The sequence below is a fragment of the Phyllobates terribilis genome, unplaced genomic scaffold, assembly GCF_046119375.1.
Source record: "Phyllobates terribilis strain yellow unplaced genomic scaffold, ASM4611937v1 Scaffold_11__3_contigs__length_659146591, whole genome shotgun sequence".
In the NCBI taxonomy this organism is placed as follows: Eukaryota; Metazoa; Chordata; class Amphibia; order Anura; family Dendrobatidae; genus Phyllobates; species Phyllobates terribilis.
The window spans coordinates 438,800,562-438,822,658 of record NW_027362771.1 but is presented as its reverse complement, the minus strand read 5'-3'; the positions used below and the strand labels follow the sequence as shown (position 1 = coordinate 438,822,658).

The following is a 22,097-nucleotide window of genomic DNA, read 5'->3' as shown; positions in this document are numbered from 1 at the left end:
AGACCCTCCAATTTCGCAAAGCACAGAATCCTATGTATGGCAGATGCAGGCTATTTCCAAGAATTTTTAAGCTAAGAAATAAAGGCCTTCACAAAATCATCCTCTGTGGCAACCAGTTTGGTTACTGTAGTTACTGCCTGGGCCAAATGCCTGCATCAGTGCAGCATATCCATATCTCCATTGTCCAATCTGGCAGACCTCGCATATCAGATTGCTCAAGCAGGTAAGTATCTTTGTTCCGACTCTCTTGAAGTGGCCAGATGTTCTGCTCAAACTTCAAGCAATATTGTATCGATCCGTCGAATCTTCTGGCTCAAGTCATAGAATGCGGACAATGTATTCAAACAATCTCTCACCAACCTCACCTTTTTGGGGAAAAGCTTATCAAGATCATTACAGATTCCACAGGTGGAAAGAGCACGCTGCTCCCACAGCCGAGACCTGCTCTATCTTTGTCCAGCAAAATCCAGATCAGTTTTGCTCAGTTCGTCAGTTCTCACGTAATTGGCAAGAGAAATCTACTTCCGTTCAAGAATAGAAGAGACCATTCTTCAAGCCAACTCCATCATGGTGTCCACGCAACCAGCCTGCCAAATCTTTATGGACCGGAAGCAAAAAGTTTTCCTCCACATGACTGGGCACCACCATCCAGGATCCCTCTTCGGGTGGGCAGCTGTCTCTTCCTGTTCCGGAACGTGTGGCTCCCCACATAGAACGACGCCTGGGTCAGGAAAATTGTCTCCTCTGCATGATAGACAGAAAAAAATATTTTGCGGAGGAATCTATCCCAGCATCTAAGGACACCTACCCGGGCTCCCTTTTTCTTTTTTTTTCCCAAGCCTTTTGCTCACTTCTCAGGCTTCATTGTTCTGGTTCCTTCTCAAAAACAATTCAAAGGCTTTTAGTCAAACCTTTTTGTCGTCCACAGGAAGGACCGTTTAGTTTGTCCCATTCATAGTTTCATAGTTTTTATTGTTGAAGGTAGACTAAAGTCCATCGAGTTCAACCTATAGCCTAACCTGTTGATTCAGAGGAAGGCAAAACCCAATGGTGAAGATACTAATATGTCCATATTGAGGGAACAATTCCTTCCCTGCTCCACATACTAGTTCCCTGGATCAAAGGCCCAGCACAGAATCTAGTACCCACAACCTGTAATATTATATTTTTCAAGAAAGGCATCCAGGCCCTTCTTGAACTTTTGTAATGAACTAATCATAACAACATCATGTGGCAGAAAATTCTATATTCCCACTCTTCCCAATCTTACAGTAAAGATTCTGCATCTGTGATTACGATTTAACCTTCTTTCCTCTAGATGTACAGTAGATTATGCTACGTCACTGGCCTAGGGGTAAAAAGATCATTAGAAGGTCTCCGTACTGTTCGCTCATATATTTGTACATCATTATAAGATCACCTTAAGTATTTATTTTTATTAACTAAATAATCCCAAGGACCTAAAATTGCACAACAAGCGTGTCCAGCTTTGCTGCTTCAGGATGGAGCCCCTTCTCTTGCTTGTTGCCTCCATGGAACCCGGAGAATTTCTTTCTGAGTGGAAATTCAGGATGTCGGTCTCCACATCTCTTTTTTTTTTTTTGCCACTATAAGTTTCTTAGTTTTGCGGACTATCCGTCCCGCTTTCAATTTGCAGCTCTTCCCTTTGGACTGGCTACGGCCCCCTGGGTGTTCACAAAGGTCATGGCTGCCGTCATGTCCTTTTTGCGTGTTGGGGGATAGTGGTCATCCCCTAATTGGACAACATCCTTCAAAGTTATATCGTATCACAGCGCAGTGCATCATCCTCCTAGGAATATTTTTCAACATAGTCCAAGCAAATGTTTTCTTTCAGAGGACAAAATGTCGGCTTCACAAACCGGCATCCAATCTCTGAGCTGTCCATCTTGCTTTCCTTTACTCTTCTAGTCGAGTGATCTAGGCAAGTTGGTGGGGGCCATCAAGGCAGCCGATGCGAGTCTGTACAGAAAGGTGCTGCGGGCAGCAGTTGCTTGGGTGACTGATTTGCGTTTTACATGCATATATTTCCTGCCCTTGGGAATGCTTTAGAACATCCCATGGTTCCTGTGTCTCCCAATAAACCACCCAAGAAAAGAGGCTTTTTGGACCATTTTCTTAATTTTGCCCTGTTCGTTATTTATTCTACTTCTCCAGCTTTTTTCACTAACTGAATAGCTTAAGGCCAGTAAGTGGGTGTAACCTGCTATGGAAGATCTGAATTTTTTTTCTTTAAGTTCTAGGGGTAATATTTCTCTTTGCGGACAGTGACATGTTAAGCACATCAGGTGAGGAGACTTTTAAAGCCTCAATGCTCCTCTAGGAAATATGCAAATTCTCTTCAGAGAGGAAGAGGACTAGTACTCTAGTGCCACCTACAGGAAGTAGCAATCCTAGAAGTCAATAGTTACCGTTTAACGAGCCTTATCATATGACTTAGGATAAAAAGCCAAGACCAGAAACTCAATTTGCAGACACTGTGTTTCGGGGTACTGCCCCTCGTCAGTGCAAAGTGTGAGTTCTGGTTTTGTTGGATGAAAGGCGTCAGACCGGTATCTAGGGGTAGTATTTCTCCTTGCGGAGAGTGACGTGTTAAGCACGTCAGGTTTATCCTAAGTCTTGTGATAAGGCTCGTTAAAGGATCACTATTGAGTTCTAGCATTGCTACTTCCTGTAGGTGGCACTAGAGTTCTAGTCCTCTTCCTCTCTGAAGAGACAATTTGCATATTTCCGAGAGGAGCATTGCGGCTTTAAATGTCTCCTCACCTTGTCCACTTCTAAATTGAAAGAAAAAAATAATGCTCTAAAATAATAAAACAAAGTTTTCTCACCCTACTTGATCCCCTGTTGCTCCTCTTCCGGGGGGTTCTGGTTAAAGTTCGGGTACAGTTCTTGTACCTGAACTGAACTTTTGGACTAAAGTTCGGTCGAGCCTGATGAACCCAAACTTCTATGGGTCCGCTCATCCCTAGTTATGTTACATTTTAGAGAACCAGCTTTATATGTACCTTCATTTAGTACATTACAATAATTAAAGGGCATCTTTAAGATGCATACAGAAAGGTGAGGAAGTGAGTGAATTTATAAACTGCCTCTCTATTTTTAATACTACACTCCATCTTCACTTCAGGGGACATCTTACTAGAGGCCTCATTTTTAAAGAGTCTGTCGTAGAGACAGGAGCCATTCTTGTTCTACTGAATTATTACATTGTTATATTGTCTTTTTGGACATTGTGTTGCTAGTAATTACTGCTTCTTTTTTAGACTGATCGCATTGGCAGTGAACTAAAGGCTATGGTTCAAACGCCCCCAGGATATCATATGATTGGCGCAGATGTGGATTCCCAGGAGCTCTGGATAGCCGCAATCCTTGGAGAAGCCCAATTTGCTGGAATTCATGGTAATGTCCATTCAATCAATTCAACCTTATTGGCGAGAAGTGGAATGAGCATATAATGGAGAATTCCAAGAAAATGTCATTTCCAAAAAATGATTTCCTAAAACGGAGGTGTCAAAAGAGCAACATGGGATAAAATAACTTGATATATTGGTGGGAGGGAGTCTTTCTAGAGTCCTCTTTCTGCTTATTTTATTAGTGTTAGTGACACATAGTTTTGGAATTATTCATTTTATTTTAGCTGCAAAAATTAAAATTGAGTTCTCAGAAATGTAGTATACCTGTGTCTTCTTGATGGAGGGATGTTTGCTTAAAACTGGTCACCACAAATACATTTCACTCATCTCAAATAAAAACAATATATTTTAATAAATTGATATTATCCCATATTAATGATTGAAGTGGGCGCCATTCACTACTGTGCTAGAGACTCCATTGTAGAGTCAGTCAGATTTGTCAGGAAGAATACTACAGGATACAGCGGAGCAAAATGTGGACATCACAACAGGACGCCACTGCAGTCCATCATGGCATGGGTCCAGCACGCTGTGCTAGAGGTCATTAAAGCTGAAAACCATGATGCAGATGTGAACGGAGCTGAAATTACTTTTGGATTAAACACATTGGTTACCACTATAATCTTCCCTAATGTCATGGTTCCTAAATTTGTGGGGTATTTTACTGTGCATGGTACTGATGCATAGAGAGCAGCTCTCGTACTTTTACAGATGCTTCAATCTCCATAGAGTTCATATTGGTTTGCACTATAAACTTCTGTAATTGAGACACTTTCACAGATTTACATAATTGCTTGCTATTTTTATTGCCTTGTAAAGTACCAGTCATAGGGAATAAAGGCATTGTCCCTATATGTTTTACACTCTTGGTGTTTCTTATTAATTACCCTCCACCTATGTCATTATTGCGCTCCCCATTACCCGGTAATCTTTCCTTCCCATTTCTTACACTTCATTATCATTATTCCCTTCTCACTCCATTGCTTTACACTGCTTTTCACAATCATGTCATCTTGTGCTTTTCATCTGCTGCCCTGCTTTATGTCCTCACCATCAACCCCATTATTACTTTTCCGCTTTTTTACTGGTCTCCTTTGCATTAGTTTCCAGAGAGTCTCCTTTAAGTGTCATCTTTTCCCATCTCATCCCATTCACCCACATGGAAGGCTTACAAGATGATGTGTAATTTTGTGAATTACATTAAGACCTGTAACTGCTCCAGTGTCCTACATTTTTTTTTTATCCTACTTTTTTTATGGAAAGTATAAGAATTAGTGGTTACATATCACATTCAGTTAGAGGTGGGTATTCTCAGTTTACTGTGAGATTTTTTTTTCTTTTGGCTCATACAGTATAAAGTTTCATTTTCCGGGTGGTGTAATGGTGTATGTGCACTTCTGTTATAGGATCGCTGCATACACAGCGACAATGTGCTGTGCACAATTGTTATTAAAGGGAATCTGACATCAGAAAATGACATATTGATCAGTATTTTGTGCTAAATGTATTTTTTACAAATTTTTGGAACTGTTTTTAATTCCATATCACAATCTGTTTTAAAAATAAAATATACATATCTTGCAGGTCTCACACTGGCTTCTGGGGCTATTTTAGACTTGAACTTCCTACTCTTTAAGGAAATTCACATGTAGATTAGCCGCAATAGTTAGATCCCTATCTTTTGTATTAAAGCATCTAAGCTGCATGTGAAATGGTCATTGTGAAGGGTGGGGCAGCAGGGTCATCTGTGACATCACCTATTGTGATTGGTGGATCCTGTGTTGTCAGCTGTGTATAGAGCTGTCATTGTAATCCTGCCTGTGATGATAATGAGACTGTTGAAAACTGTTCATGAAAGAACAGGAAGTAAAATAGCCCTAGTGGCCAATGTGAAAAGTGCAAGATTTCTAATGTTGTTTTTAAGTACAGATCATAATTACAAAAATTAACAAACTACCAAAAATGTAAAAGAAACCTGATTTAAACAATAGGTGATTTTTTGATGACACATTTCCTTTAAAGGGGTTCTCCACTACTTGGACAACCCCTTCTTGATCCAAATGTTTGGCCCCAATAAAATAAAAAAGCCTATACTCGCCTCCCGCGTTGACGCCGTTTCCGCACTCGCGGTCCTGGGGCTCTCGTGCGGCTGTTGTGACACGAGCGCTGGCGTCACTGTCCCCGCCTTTGGACAAATCGAACATGAAGAGGAAATCCAGGCTGCAGCTGATCTGACTTCCTCTTCATGTTCAATTTGACAGGAGGCAGGGATTGTGACGTCGGCGCTGATTGGGCACCAGCGTCATGTGTCACAATAAAAGCACGGAAGCCCCAGGAAGAGTGAGTTCTGACACCCCGGGAATGGCGCCAGCACCGGAGGTGAGTAGAAGTGTTTTTATTTTATCGGGGAAAAGTGTGGGGTAGGACACGGCGTTGTCCAAGTAGTGGACAACTTCTTTCAGTGGTTTGTGTCATCACAGAGAAGCCCTTTTAACCAAAGTCAACTCTTGAATTCACCAGCAAACAGCTGATTTTTGCAGGGAGTAGATTGTGCTTTCTATGCAGTTATTATGTAGCACTCACTGCATGGAAATCCCTCTATCTTCAGGCTGCACGGCCTTTGGCTGGATGACTTTACAGGGTAAGAAGAGCAGTGGCACTGACCTGCACAGTAAGACCGCATCTACAGTGGGAATAAGTCGAGAACATGCAAAAGTCTTCAATTACGGACGTATCTACGGAGCAGGACAGCCTTTTGCAGAGCGGCTTCTGATGCAGTTTAATCATCGTCTCACCCAAGAACAGGCAGCGGAGAAAGCCAAGCAAATGTATGCCGTGACAAAGGGAGTCAGGAGGTTGGTAGCATTATGTACTAGTCTATGTGCAATCGGGCCCAACACTACAAAGTAAAAATTAGATTTTCAATTTGCTCCTAATAGCATTTATTTGTCGCAGATGCCCTCCCAGCCCTGTCCAAGTCAGTTGTGTCAGAGGGGACACAATGGCCACTTAGTGGCAGTGTCACACAGGCTGCTTTTTAAAATGTTGCAGGGATTGTCCGCTTTCAGAAGATTCAAGTTTCTGGACACAGTTTGTTATATAAAAAGAACAACACCACTGCCCTTTACTCACCCTCCCCAGGTCCACTGCTGAGTCTCCACCACTGCTTCTAGTGTATTCGCTGCAGCGCTGACATGTTCACAGTATAGCAGCCAATCACTGAGTGCCACGATCAGAACCGCTTAGCTCAGTGATTGGCTGCCTTACTGTCAACATCAGACACTGGGAGCACCAGCAGAGACTCAATGGTGGACCTGATGGGGGTGAGTTAAGCATAGTTGTTGTTTTATACAGATTGTACCCAGAGACTGGAATTTTCTGAAAAAGGACAATCCCATTAAGACTCAGCAGTAGGAGACTGAAGTCTGGTAGTGTGATCAGGGAAGGGGGAAATGTGCCTGTGGGGAACATACAACTGTGACACTAAATGTAATGTATGGCTTTTAAATAGTCACTGGCTACCTCTGAGAGACCCAAAATAAATTTTCAGGTGTCATGTTCTGAAAATGACACTGTCTTTGCCTTCTCTAGGTATATCTTGTCTGAGGACGCAGAATGGCTGATAGAACAGCTTGGCATCTCCGTTGAGAGAGGAGAAGAGAACTCTGTCAGCCTGCAGGATGTGAGAAACATTCAAAAATACGCATCAGCAAAGTAAGATGAAGCCCATCAATGCCGCTGTCCCACGTCTTCTCACCAGCCACTAAGAGCCTATGTGGAAAACGGTTTATGAGCCAAGATTTCCACTGTCCCACTGATCCCTGGAAACTTCTGTATCTCATGTTGATGAGTGATATCAGTAGGACTGTAATGCACATCAATATTACTTACATAGTATGATGCCACCTGGTATTCAATGAACGGGTCTATCTAAAGAGCTGGATGAGCTAGTCAGGCAGATAATATACAGTAGTGTTCAAAATAATAGCAGTGTGTTCAAAACAATGAGTTAAGCACAACATTTTTATACTAGTTTATATTTCCATGCATTGGGAACAGTGTTTTCTAATTCAAAACATGAAGAGAAATGTATATAATTTTTAACTACTTTACAGAAAATTACAAAATATTAACATTGGGCTGTTCTTAAAAAATAGCAGTGTCTGCATTTGTCTTTACAAACTCACAATATGTCCTCTCTTTTTTTGAGGATTTAGCATTCCTGTGAATCACTAACATAATATTTAGTGTATACCCACAGTTTTTTAGAACTGCTTCACATCTATGTTGCATAGAGTCAACCAACTTCTGGCACCTGTCAACTGTTATTCCAGCCCAGCATGCTTTGACTACATCCCACAATTCTTTGGGCATTTGTTGGCTTTGCCTCAGAAACTGCATTTTTGATGTCACCTCAAAAGTGTTCGATCAGATTAAGGTCCAGGAATTGGTCTGGCCTCTCCATAACCTCAATTGTGTTGGACTGGAACCTAGATTTTGCTCTTTTACTGGTGTGTTTAGGGTCTTTGTCTTGTTGAAACACCCATTTCAAGGGCGTATCCTCTTCAGCGTAAGGCAACATGACCTCTTCAAGTATTTTAACATATGCAAACTGGTCGATGATCTCTGGTATGCAGTAAATAGGTCCGGCACCATAGTAAGAGAAGCATATGTTCAGAGTGTACAGTGGCTTGAATGCAGAGTTTGGGGTTCTTCTGACGAACTGTCTGCGGTCCTTGGACCCCAAAAAAAACAATTTTACTTTCATCAGTCCATAAATGTTTCTTTTCGGCCAGTTGATGTGTTCTTTGGCAAATTGTATCTGCTTTAGTACATGTCTTTTTTTAACAGTGGGACTTTGTGGGGACTTTTTGCTAAGAGATTAGCTTCACACATGTGTCTTCTAACTGTCACAGTACTCACAGGTAACTTGAAACTGTCTTTGATCATCCGGGAGCTGATCATTGGCTGAGCCTTTGCCATTCTGGCTATTTTTCGATCCATTCGAATGGTAGTCTTCTGTTTTCTTCCAAGTTTCTCTGGTTTTGCTCTCCATTTTAAAGCATTGGAGATCATTTTAGCTGAATAGCCTATCATTGCCTGCTGTTCTTTATAAGTTTTACCCTCTCCAATCAACTTTGTAATCAAAGTACGCTGTTCTTCTGAACAATGTCTCGAACGACCCATATTTCTCAGGCTTTCAAGGAGAAATTCATGTACAACATGGCTTCACCCTTAAATAAGGCGACCTGATTTACAACTGTTTCTTCACAGAATGATTGACCTCACTAATTGAACTCCACACTGCTATTATTTTGAACACACCCCCTTTCAATTAATTATGCAAATATACAGCCTCAAAAACATGCAGATCATGAATGCTGAGTCTGTTGGTTTTCTTAGAATCTACTGCACCAACTGGTAAATTGTTTGACGTGGTAATATAATTTATACCAAAAACAGGGATTAATCTGGTTAGTCATATTGGACTGCTATTATTCTGAACACTACTGTACTCTATACAGTGATTACAATCTACCCCTTGTAGATTGTCACAATATCCGTATAAGCTGCAAGATGTTTGGACAGCTCTGTTGTAGTGCTGGAGACCATAAAGGAGTTGCCCAGGACTGAAATATTGATGACCAAGGATAGGATAGTAAAAAAGAGGTTTGAGCAGCACACCATGCAAATCCGGAGTATCTAGGTGCACGTCACACAGTGGCTCGTAGTCCACTTGAGCCACCAATCAGTACAAAAAAAAGGAGATGAACTTCCACCTCAGTAAATGTATTCATAGACCAATATGCGACTTTTCGGCTTGAAAAAGGCTGCGTTATAAGTCAAAAGGTTCCATATTGGTCCATGAATACATTTACTGAGGTGGAAATGCTGTCTCCTCGGATAAGAGAGTCCATCAGTATGATATCAGTCGGAGTACAATACCTGGCCCCACCACTGGTAAGTTAGAATTCAGTTTGGCAGAATCCAGCAGCCCTGTACGTTACTTAGTGGCCACTGCCGAATGCTGCACCTAATTTACCGTTAAAGTACTGTCCTCCATGCATCGCTTATATTCAGCCACTGCCGAACCAAGTTTCAGCTGATCAGTAGTGGTGCCAGGGGTTGAACTGCGACCCATCTCCTATTGATGACCTATTCTAAGGATAGATTTGTAAGCTGCCATACAGCACACACACCCTGCTGTACTATTTATACAGACGATATAGGAGGGAGTGTGTGTCTTCACTATGGCCGCCCCTAGGGAAGATGATAAAAAAAAAAATACATTACATCCAATTAATGAGAATAACTGATAGTTGAAATCTCATTTCTTTACCAATGATGCCTACCCCGTCGTTATTACTAGTGAGCCTGTTTATATTGTTTATATTGCTCATTGTGCTTGTATACAGGCTCCTCGTAGTTAGAGATAACCATTGTGATGAAATGGACCCCTTTTATATACAACATAGGATGATTTCTTATTTATCCGGACAATTTGGTATTTTGTGGCGAACTCGTAATATGCCACTCATGGGTTAAGTTCTTACAATCTAGCTGGACACTATTTTGTATACCCATTGTTTCTAGAGTCTTGTTGATGTTGGTGATGTTAACCTAGGTAATGCAATTATCTCTCTTCTGTAAGGTCAGAGGAATTTAATCCTATTAGAATGCCATTGTATTACCATGTGGATTGTTGACTCTATGTAAATTGCCTCAGTCACCATTGTTCTAATGTCATAACTTGCAAACCGAATGTCTCCTACTAGCATTCCATTGTAGGACTATATCAATCAGTATGTGGCTCTCCCTTGCCTGGACTGCAATACGACCAAAAATGGTTGTATGGGACTTGAGATCCAACCAATGAAAAGACAGTCTTATTCCACCAATCGTGAAGTCCCCGGTATCCTGCAATGAGGGCTGAGGGTATATGAGGGGGACTGTTCAGTTGACCAAGAGATTTTTGTCTACTGCCCTCAGCCTAGGGATGTTGGTCCCGACTGCAGATGCACTAGCTTGAAGACAGGCAGCTAATTTAGCATCTTCGGATTCAAATGGGAGAACAGCGACTGGCTAGGACGCAACCCAGGTTGGGACATTTCGGTCACCTGGTTACAGACTTTGCCGTGCTGTCTCAGTTCCAAACTCCGGCATTATTTCTTTCTGGGCGGGTGCTTGCCAAAAGAAGGGGACCACTGGTTTGGAGTAAATAGTCCTGGAAGATCTGAGATACGAAGAATCTAAAACCCTGGTGAGCCAGCGGAAGGGTGAGACTGTTGCCTGTTACAATTTGTGCTGTGCTGGTTATGTGTTATATGCTGTTAGTTGTTGGGGATCCAATAAAGCCTTAATATTGTGATTCCCTCACCTTGTGTTGTCTGAGTAGTGTTTCGCCCACGGTTGAGAAGTTCGGGCATTCAGTTGGGGATGATCCCTGGTCCATATTGTCTTTCTAAAGGCAGTTGGGCCAGCGGACGAGAGCATCCACTGACCCCGTGTCTTTACAATTGGTGGCAGCAGTGGGACACTACTCAGCCTTGTTTATTCAGGAGAGCTGCAGGGGACTGGTGTTCGTGGACACCGTCCAGGGGCTCAACAACCAGGGAGGCATATAAGCATACCCAGCAAGCCATAGGTGAGGCATTCAGGTTTCGGACACTGCCATGTCCAACCCCACCAGCTCGGCCATGGGACAAGGGCCGGAGAGGAGATACGACCGCAGCAGTAAATGGATGCTACAGGATATGTGCCAGAGACGAAATGTTGAATACAGGAGCGCTAACACTCGGGCGGCTTTGATCCAGAAATTGGTCCATTGGGAGATCCAGAATGAGGTGGAGGACGATGAGGACCCCGTCGACTGTGTACCCGAGGATGTCCACCATGTGTCTCATCTTGGGTCCCGTGACAATCTGGAAACCACCCAATCCCCAGCAGAACAAGCCAAGGAATGGTTGGCTGCCTTGGGGCCTAAAGCTTCAAGAGAAGAAAGGGCTGGTGTTTTACAAGCAGTGCTTGGAGCTCCAATTTCCTTACCACCAGCGCCCACCTCCACAATAAACCGCCACCAAGGAATTCATCTTCGCTACAGTAACGTACCAGTGATGAATGAATCCAGCATGGAGATTGATGAACACTTGCAAAACTTTGAGGTGATGAGTATGCACAGGGTGCCCACAATTGAGTGGCCCAAATACCTGTGGACAAGTTTGCCTGGTCGGGCCCAGGAGGCTGTCCGATCACTTGGGCCTCAGGATTGCTTGGACTATGGAATTATTAAGGACAATCTGTTGACCCTTTTTGCCATAACCCCTGAGAGATATCGCATTAAGTTCCGGACTATGCCTCGCCAGGGTGTCTCCGACGTCGAATTTGGCAGTCAGCACCGACGACACTGTAACCGCTGGCTCGATGGTCGGGCTACCCACTCTGCTGCTGCCCACCGGGACATGATAGTACTCGAACAGCTTATGGAAAAGATGGACCCGGAAATACGAGAATGGGTGGCGGACCGGAAGCTCGACACCCCCCGAGCAAGCCGCCCGATTGACTCACGAATTTACATCCAACCAACCCAGCTGGAGACCCAATAGACCCACCGATCCCAGGGTTTCCTCAACCATGGATCCCAGCGACCTCCAGACTCCCGTACTGGTCTAACTCACTATGCCACAGAAGCCCCAAGAGGGCAAAGGCTTACGAACAGGGCCCGTGATTTGCCTAACCCACAACGCTGTTATACGTGTGGGCGTCTTGGACACATGGCCAAAGAGTGTCTTCAAAACCGGGGCACCATGCCTGGAGCCCGTCTGCCAGCTCAACCAGTCAACATATGCAGAGATGAACCAGCGAGGCCTGGAGGATACTACCCCCACGAAACACCAGCAGCTGAGGAACTGATTTACCCGATCCACACCTTGCGGCAGGCCGGACACCGTACCCCAGCCAACCTCAATCGCCACATACAGACGGTCAAGGTTGGTGGAATACCGGCTCAGGAACTTCGAGACACTGGATCCTCAATCACCCTGGTTAGCCCAGATATTGTTCCCGCCGAACATCATTTGCCAGGCCGCCAAGTGACCATCTCCCTTGCTGGGGGCCAGCGATCAAACATCCCTCTGGCACGAGTGCAGTTGGACTGGAGAACTGACCAGGGAGAGGTTGAAGTGGGGCTCATGGACGGCCTCCCAACCCCTGTCCTTTTGAGAAACGACCTAGGACAAGGATTATCCAGCCAGTTCGTCACTGCCATCACCCGCAGCCAAGCCAAGAATCAACCGTGTGCAGATCTTTCTACCAACCCATCCAAGAATAACCCACCCCCGCCGTCTTCAGCCTCCTCTTCTGAGCCAACAAATGTGAGTACATCAAACCAACCTGTGGTCATTGAGTGGGGGGGAGATAGATCGTAAGGAGTTCAGGGAAGCCCAACTGACAGACCACACCCTAGAAAGTATCCGTAGTGTGGCTGCCCAACCTGGGGGAGGAAATCAGGGGGAGGTGTATAGATGGGAAAGAGGCCTTTTATATCGGGAGAAGCCCGTATCCTGCCCAGAAAGACCTTGGACCCGTGTACATCAGCTTGTGGTACCCCAGCAATACCGACCCCAACTACTGCGCTTAGCTCATGATGTTCCCGCAGCTGGGCACATGGGGACCAAAAAGACCAGGGCCCGCCTGTTGCATAGTTTTTTTTGGCCAAGGGTCACTCAAGAAGTGAAGAACTACAGAGCCTCTTGTCCAGTGTGTCAACGTATGGGCGGAGCCACATGTCGGGCCCCACTCTAACCCATGCCTTTGATAGGGGAGCCGTTCCAGAGAGTTGCCATTGATTTAGTAGGCCCCTTAGCCATCCCCAGCCGCAGCGGGAAAAGATTCATCCTCACCCTGGTAGACTTTGCCACTCGCTGCCCAGAAGCCACTGCCTTGACTTCCATAAATGCAGAACATGTGGCTCAAGCTTTACTGGACATCTTTAGCCGAGTAGGGCTTCCACAGGAAGTATTAACTGACCAGGGGCCACAGTTCCAAAGCGAACTGATTCAGACCCTCTGGGAGAAACATGGAGTCCGCCCCATGCGCACAACCCCCTACCATCCTGAAACGAATGGATTGTGTGAGCGCTTCAATGGAACCCTGAAACAGCTCATTAGCCGTTATGCAGAGGCCGAGGGAGGGGACTGGGAGAAAAACCTGCAGCAGCTCCTTTTTGCTTACCGGGAAGTGCTGCAGGACTCCACCGGGTTCTCCCCCTTCAAATTGCTATACGGCTGAAAAGTACGGGGGCCCGTAGAGCTGGGACAAGAAAGTTGGGAGGGCACCCTCCCCACAGAAGAGGTTCCCATCCTAGATTATGTTCAAAAATTTAGGGAAAAGATGAGGCACCTCATGACATTAGCCCACGGGAACTTAGAAGTGACTCAGGAAAGGCAAAAACGATGTTATGACCGCGCTGCCCGACTCCAAGAATTTGCCTGTGGACAGAAGGTCCTAGTACTCGTACCGGTACGAAAAAACAAGCTGCAAGCCATGTGGGCGGGTCCATTTACCATTACCAGGAAATGTGGCAATACTGACTACACCGTGGCCTTGGACCGAGCAGGGGTTAGTGAGCATACCTACCATGTTAACAGGCTAAAAGCTTATGAGGAAAGAGAGGTCACCAACTTAGCAGTTTGTTGTCCCGATTTAGATGACCCTGATATAGACCAGATCCCAGACCTATTAGTGGACTTCAAAAGGGACATGGGGGTAAAAGATGTATCACTGGGGGAACAGCTGTGTCCATCACAGAAGCAACAGTTAACAGACGTACTCAGCCCATATGAATCCCTGTTCACGAGCTTGCCCGGTCGAACACCTCTGGTCCGGCATCATGTCAACACAGGGGTATCCACTCCACTACGCCAACCCGCCCACCGAGTGACACCACCGGTGTTGGCAATGATGAAGGCCGTGGTGGATGACATGTTAAACATGGGAGTCATAGTCCCCTCCCAAAGCCCATGGGCTGCCAGTGTTGTGCTGGTGCCAAAAAAGGACAAGAGTACTCGTTTCTGTGTGGACTATAGATGGCTCAATGAGATCACAGTTACGGATGCCTACCCCATGCCCCGGGTGGATGAACTACTAGATCGGTTGGGGGGATCTCGGTTTATATTCGCCCTCGATCTGAGCAAGGGATACTGGCAGATCCCACTCACAAGAGAGGCTCAAGAGAAATCAGCTTTCATAACCCCTTTTGGCCTATATGAGTTCACCAGCATGCCTTTTGGGATGAAGAATGCCCCGGCTACCTTCCAAAGGATGGTGGACCATTTACTAGAGGGATGTCAGGGGTATGCCCAGGTCTATTTGGATGACATCGCTATCTTCAGCGACACCTGGGAAGAGCATCTTCAGCACATGTCCCACATGCTGCAAAGGGTAGCCAAAGCCCAGCTCACCATCCGACCTGACAAATGCCAGATGGGGATGGCCGACGTGTTATACCTGGGACATCGGGTGGGAAGTGGGTGCATTCGTCCAGAACCAGCAAAAGTAAAAGCAATTACCCAGTGGCCGCGCCCAGTCAACCAAAAACAGGTCCGCGCGTTTCTGGGCACCGCAAACTATTATAGAAAATTTATCCCCAATTACAGCACCGTAGCAAAACCGCTCACCGACCTCACAACCAAAAAATATGCCCGCAACCTTATCTGGACCCCAGAATGTGAAGCTGCGTTCCTCCAGTTGAAAGACCGGCTAGCCCAGAGCCCAGTTCTGATTGCGCCTGACTTCCGACGTAGGTTCATTGTCCAAACCGATGCATCAGACACAGGACTAGGAGCGGTACTTAGCCAAGTGGGGGCTGACGGCGAGGAACATCCGATAGCTTATCTCTCCCGGAAACTGTTGGACCGAGAGAGGGCCTGTGCCACCATAGAAAAGGAATGCCTGGCCATAGTCTGGGCCCTAAAAAAAATTGCAGCCCTACCTCTATGGCAATGAATTTACAGTCCTCACTGACCACAATCCATTGAGTTGGCTAAACCGCACAGCTGGGGACAACGGGCGATTGCTTAGGTGGAGTCTGGCGTTACAATCTTACAATTTCTCCATCTCACATAAACAGGGCAAGAACCATGGAAATGCGGATGGACTGTCCCGACAGGTGGAGAAGGACGATCGGAAGCCTATCATGTCTGGCTAAATAAGAAGGGGGGAATATGACGAAATGGACCCCTTTTATATACAACATAGGATGATTTCTTATTTATCCGGACAATTTGGTATTTTGTGGCGAACTCGTAATATGCCACTCATGGGTTAAGTTCTTACAATCTAGCTGGACACTATTTTGTATACCCATTGTTTCTAGAGTCTTGTTGATGTTGGTGATGTTAACCTAGGTAATGCAATTATCTCTCTTCTGTAAGGTCAGAGGAATTTAATCCTATTAGAATGCCATTGTATTACCATGTGGATTGTTGACTCTATGTAAATTGCCTCAGTCACCATTGTTCTAATGTCATAACTTGCAAACCGAATGTCTCCTACTAGCATTCCATTGTAGGACTATATCAATCAGTATGTGGCTCTCCCTTGCCTGGACTGCAATACGACCAAAAATGGTTATATGGGACTTGAGATCCAGCCAATGAAAAGACAGTCTTATTCCACCAATCGTGAAGTCCCCGGTATCCTGCAATGAGGGCTGAGGGTATATCAGGAGGACTGTTCAGTTGACCAAGAGATTTTTGTCTACTGCCCTCAGCCTAGGGATGTCGGTCCCGACTGCAGGTGCACTAGCTTGAAGACAGGCAGCTAATTTAGGATCTTCGGATAAGAATGGGAGAACAACGACCACCTAGGACGCAACCCAGGTTGGGACATTTCGGTCACCTGGTTACAGACTTTGCCGTGCTGTCTCAGTTTCAAACTCCGGCATTATTTCTTTCTGGGCGGGTGCTTGCCAAAAGAAGGGGACCACTGGTTTGGAGTAAATAGTCCTGGAAGATCTGAGATACGAAGAATCTAAAACCCTGGTGAGCCAGCGGAGGGGTGAGACTGTTGCCTGTTACAATTTGTGCTGTGCTGGTTATGTGTTATATGCTGTTAGTTGTTGGGGATCCAATAAAGCCTTAATATTGTGATTCCCTCACCCTGTGTTGTCTGAGTAGTGTTACGCCCACGGTTGAGGAGTTCGGGCATTCATTTGGGGATGAGCCCTGGTCCACGTTGTCTTTCTAAAGGCGGCTGGACCAGCGGACGAGAGCACCCACTGACCCCGTGTCCTTACAACCATCTTGTAGGAACAAGTCATTGTGTGCAGATGAAGAAATTGGCCTATAATTATTCGTGGATATCACTACTAGTACATGGTGAAATTCATGATTGACTTTAGCTCTAAGGTAAAGCTGCATCCTCAGGATTTATTTCTCTCAATTACAGCTCTAGAAGGAAATGGAACTTAATTAGTCGGAAGATTTGGGCTGGAGGTACAGAGTCCCAAATGTTTAACAAGCTGGAGAGCATAGCTATGAGTCCCTCCCCAAGTACCCCTGTCCTAGGATGTCACATCAGCCGAGCGCTGGAACCTGCAGCTGTGAAAGGAGAGGTAGGAAATCACAATGTTATGTGTACTGCTTGAGGTAGTAGCTTTAAAGGGAATCTCCATTATTTATCAGCATGTCCTTCTAAAGTCCAAAGATCTGTGCCAGTTCACCCTTCTCCTCAAATGGACGGAGCTATACATTCAGATTGCAGGTGATTTCTCACATTTGGACAGTTACATCTCAGGGACGATATGGGCGCGGGAGTTCTTCCTGTGCCATCCGCAGCAGGAGCCATCTGTTATACGCAGCTTCTGCTGCATGTGCTGGGATTGGACCCCACTCTGATCCCAACCCTCAATAGTGATAGCATCATGTGAGGAGTTTGACAGAGGAAGAGCACTCCCTTTGTCACCCTATCGGCACCCGAGCAATACAGTTGCAAGGTGCCGGTGAGTTGCTTTGGCAATCAGGGGTCTAACAGTGGCCGTGTACTCCATATCCCTCAGCCAATAAGATCCCGTTGTAGGGTACAGGTTAGATAATACACTGTGCAACATTGATAATACACTGTACGATCTAAGGATCGCAGGTCAAGTACTCTTGTGGTACTACTAGACATTGTTAAAAACACTTTTTTTAAGTGTTACAAAAAGATACAAAAATAAAAGAACCCCAAATCACAGTTTTAATAATTAAAAAAAAGTTTATTTGTGGAAACCCCACACAAACCCCACACAAACAATGCATATTTGGTATTACTATATTATTTTTCATCCCGTACAGTGAACACTGTTAAAAAATACAGGTGAATCTCACTACATTAGAATATCATCAAAAAGTTAATTTATTTCAGTTCTTCAATACAAAAAGTGAAACTTATATTATTACAGTCATTACAAAGAGAGTGATCTATTTTAAGTGTTTATTTCTGTTAATGTTGATGATTATGGCTTACAGCCAATGAAAACACAAAAGTCATCTCAATAAATTAGAATAATTAACAAAAAACAACTGCAAAGCCTTACTAAGCTTTTAAAAAGGTCCCTTAGTCTGTTTTCAGTAGGCTCCACAATCATGGGGAAGACTGCTGACTTGAAAGATGTCCATAAGGCAGTCAGTGACACACTACACAAGGAGGGTAAGCCACAAAAGGTCATTTCTAAAGAAGTTGGTTGTTCACAGAGTGCTGTATCCAAGCATATTAATGGAAAGTTGAGTGGAAGGAAAAAGTGTGGTAGAAAAAGGTGCACAAGCAAACGGGATAACCGCAGCTTTGAAAGGATTAAGACAAGGCTTTTCAAAAAAATGTTGTACTTTTTGTATTGAACTGAAATAAATTAACTTTTTGATATTCTAATGTACTGAGAAGCACTTGTATATATGAAAAACTATGCTATATGCTGCAGCAGGACTATCCCTGGACATATGTTCCCCTTCAAGTGCTCCCCTGCAGCGGCGCTGTTTCTAGGTAGGTGGATTTGGGCTCTGGGCTCCTTCCGGGCATCTTTTTCGGGTCTACGCGCCACACTCCTCCCCCCTTCGCCGGCGGCCTTACCTCACTAATCTAGACCCCGGCTTCTGTGCCCCGCCCCCTGCAGTCTCCTTATCGCGCGGGCTCTTCTCCCGCCCGATGTAGCTATGCCTACCTCCTTCTCCTCCGTCGGCGTTCTACTCCGCCCCTTACCTCCGGCCTCCACAACACCCCCCTCTCAGTGGCACAAACTCTGCGTGCTCTTTTTACTGCAGGAGGCCCTCCTCTTCCTCCTGTCACTGCCATTTACAGGCACCCAGACAATCTGCGGTCTCCCTGAGCCCTGCTGTCGCCCTGAGCTCTCCCAGAGCATCTACAGCAGCGTTCCCAAGGACTACTGGCAGCAGATCTTCAGCCTCTCATCGCTTCTCTGGGTAAGCTCTGTGCTGCAGACTGACGCTCTCCTCAGCAACTCTTTCCTGCCCTCTATCCTCTGGCATTAGTTATTGGCTTTGTCTCCTTTACTATCATGTCTAAGTCTAAAGGAAAGCGCTCTCGCCCTCCAGCCTCTACCACTCTAGTAAAGCACTTTGTCTGTTCTTCATGTAAATGCAGACTCCCTTCAGATCAGACATTTTCCCTCTGTCAGGACTGCAGCAATCCTCCCACTCCCGCTACCCAGGAGGCCCCCACTGCATCTGGAGAGAGTGTTCCCCGTATCCCGGGGTGGGCGACTTCCCTGTCCCAGTCGGTCACAGACCTTACCACGGTATCTCAGACCCTAGTATGTGCGCTAGACAGGTTACCTACCTCTGCTTCCTTCACTGCCAGCGGATCACAGGAACCCCCGGCTCAGCCTGCCAAGATTGGCCGTAAGAGATCTAGGGAGGAAGATCATTCCAGGTCCTGCTCTCGCTCCCTCACTCCTCCTGGTCCTTCCCGGCGGGCAGCTTCTTCTTCTCGGTCCTCATTCCCTGACTTACTTGCTGAGTCAGACTCTGATACGGTTACTGAACCTGACTCTGACATGGATTCTGACCAGGCCTCTAACATGCGGGACATAGTTCAGAGTCTTATTGCAGCGGTCAACCAGACCTTTAACATTAAGGATTGCGCTTCGGAACCCGCAGAACAGGCGGTTTCGTTTAGATGGTCTAGACCAACTCCCAAGGTATTCACTGCCCATAAGGAATTTGAAGAGGTCCTTTCCAGGGAGCGAGAATACCCGACCAAACTGTTTCAGAGAGGAAAACGTCTCGGCATCCTGTATTCCTTTGCCTCTGACCTTACAGAGAACTGGACCGCATCCCCTACGGTGGACCCCCCAGTCTCTAGGCTATCTACCAATACGGTGCTTCCCCTTACGGATGGGGCTTCCCTAAGGACTCTGACCGGCTCCTAGAGTCGTTTGCCAAATCAGCCTATGAAGCGGCTTCCACGTTGTGCCCTGCCTTTGCCACCACATGGGTGTCAAAGTCCATATCTGCATGGGCTAAGCAACTCCGTCAAGGCATCCTCACTGAAGCTCAGCCTCAGGAGTTAGCTGATTTGGCGGACCAGAACTCTCATGCTGGAAAGTATGTAGTGTCGGCCTCCTTGGACGCCGCTTCATGGGCCGCCTAAGCGGCCAGTAATATGGTGGCCATAAGCAGAACCATCTGGCTAAAGGCGTGGCAGGCGGACTTGTCCCCTAAGAAGTCCCTCACTAATCTGCCATTCCAGGGATCAAGACTCTTTGGGACCAAGCTGGACCAGATTATTAAAGAGGCCACGGGAGGGATGAGCTCTCGCCTTCCACAGGCAAAACAATGTCGCCTTTCCCCGAAACATAAATTTAGTTCCTTTCGGCCTTTCTGGTGTTTTTCATCAGCAGATGAACCCCCACGCCAGGAGAGGTCACAGGCACGCCAGGTTAGGAAAAGGGTTTCCTTTAAGCCGACACCGTCTTGGCGTCCCCGCATTGCGCAAGGCAGCTCCTCCAGGGCCCAATCTGTAGGTTCTTCTCCGCATGACTCGCTACCTCCGGGGGACTCCCCCAAGCTGGGCGGTCATCTTCTGTATTTCAGAGACTTCTGGCTGGCTTCATTCGAGGATGGGTGGGTCAGAGAAGTTGTATCTTCAGGATACGAAATAGATTTCGTTTCACGGCCCCGAGACGTTTTTTTCGAATCCCATTCCCCAAAGGATCTTTCCCTGATCCCATGTTTTCTTGTGGCCATTGCTTCTCTCCTCAAATAAGGCATCATCATTCCTGTCCCTCCACAGGAACATTTCACGGGCTTCTATTCGAACCTCTTCGTAGTTCCATAAAAGGACCTGTCCGTTCGACCCATCCTGGACTTAAAATTACGTAACAGAAGGGTCCGTCTTCGACATTTCAGAATGGAATCCCTTTGTTCAGTAATAGCCTCCATGGAGTCACAAGAGTTCCCGTGCTCTATAGACATCCAAGATGCCTACCTACATGTCCCCATCTTCCCAGGGCACCAGAGGTACCTGCGTTTTGCGGTACATCAGGACCACTTGCAGTTCGTCGCCCTGCCGTTCGGCCTTTCTACCGCTCCCAGAGTCTTCACAAAGATAATGGCAGCAGCAATGGCCCTTCGAGTCAGGGGCCTAGTGGTCATTCCTTATCTCGACGACATTCTCTTCAAGGCTCCATCCTTCTCCCTCGCCCAGGAAAGTCTTACCATCGCTCTCGATAATCTGCCTCGACTCGGCTGGCTAGTCAACAGGAAGAAATCTTGTCTTGTCCTTACCCAGCGTCTAGTCTTCTTCGGCATTTTATACAACACCCTTCAGGCCAGGGTATTTGTTCCCAGGGAGAAGAGGACAGCCCTCCAGCATGGGGTTCGCTTTCTTCAGGCCCCTAGACCTTTATCTCTCGGCTATGGCGGTCCTGGGAAGGATGGTGGTGGCGTCGAAGACGATTCCGTTCGTGCAATTTCACACCAGGCCACTTCAACAAACCATCCTATCCCAGTGGAACAGACCTGTCCTCTCTCTGAACCGTCCAGTTTTGATTCCGCACCGGGTCAGGGCGTCCCTGACCTGGTGACTGTCTTCCCCTCTCATTCATAGAATCATAGAATGGTAGAGTTGGAGGGGACCTCCTGGGTCATCTGGTCCAACCCCCTGCTCAAAGCAGGATTCACTAGATCATCTCAGACAGATGTCTGTCCAGCCTCTGTTTGAAGACGTCCATTGAAGGGGAACTCGCCACCTCTCGTGGCAGCCTGTTCCACTCATTAATCACCCTAACTGTCAAAAAGTTTTTTCTAATATCTAATCTGTGTCTCCTCCCATTTAGTTTCATCCCATTGCTTCTAGTCTTTCCTTGTGCAAATGAGAATAAAGATGATCCTTCTACAATGTGACAGCCCTTGACATATTTGTAGACAGCTATTAAGTCTCCTCTCAGTCTTCTTTTTTGCAAGCTAAACATTCCCAAATCCTGCAACCGTTCCTCATAGGACATGGTTTGCAGACCAGTCACCATTCTGGTCGCTCTTCTCTGAACTTGCTCCAGTTTGTCTATGTCTTTTTTAAAATGTGGTGCCCAAAACTGTACACAGTATTCCAGATGAGGTCTGACCAAAGAGGAGTAAAGACCGATAATGACTTCACGTGATCTAGACTGTA

The 22,097-nt window shown here is 46.0% G+C and overlaps 1 protein-coding gene across 3 annotated transcripts in view; it reads left to right on the top strand.

Moving 5' to 3' along the window:
• POLG (DNA polymerase gamma, catalytic subunit) overlaps positions 1–22,097 on the top strand; it is an 82,295-nt gene that overhangs the window by 40,811 nt on the left and 19,387 nt on the right. For 2 of the 3 annotated variants that reach the window (XM_073653254.1, XM_073653253.1), the window contains exons 16-19: positions 3,285–3,420; positions 6,043–6,289; positions 7,026–7,148; positions 16,881–17,046. In XM_073653254.1, coding sequence (XP_073509355.1) covers positions 3,285–3,420; positions 6,043–6,289; positions 7,026–7,148; positions 16,881–17,046 — 672 coding nt within the window. The remainder of the gene's footprint in view (positions 1–3,284; positions 3,421–6,042; positions 6,290–7,025; positions 7,149–16,880; positions 17,047–22,097) is intronic. The other variant, XM_073653255.1, reaches the window with a different exon arrangement.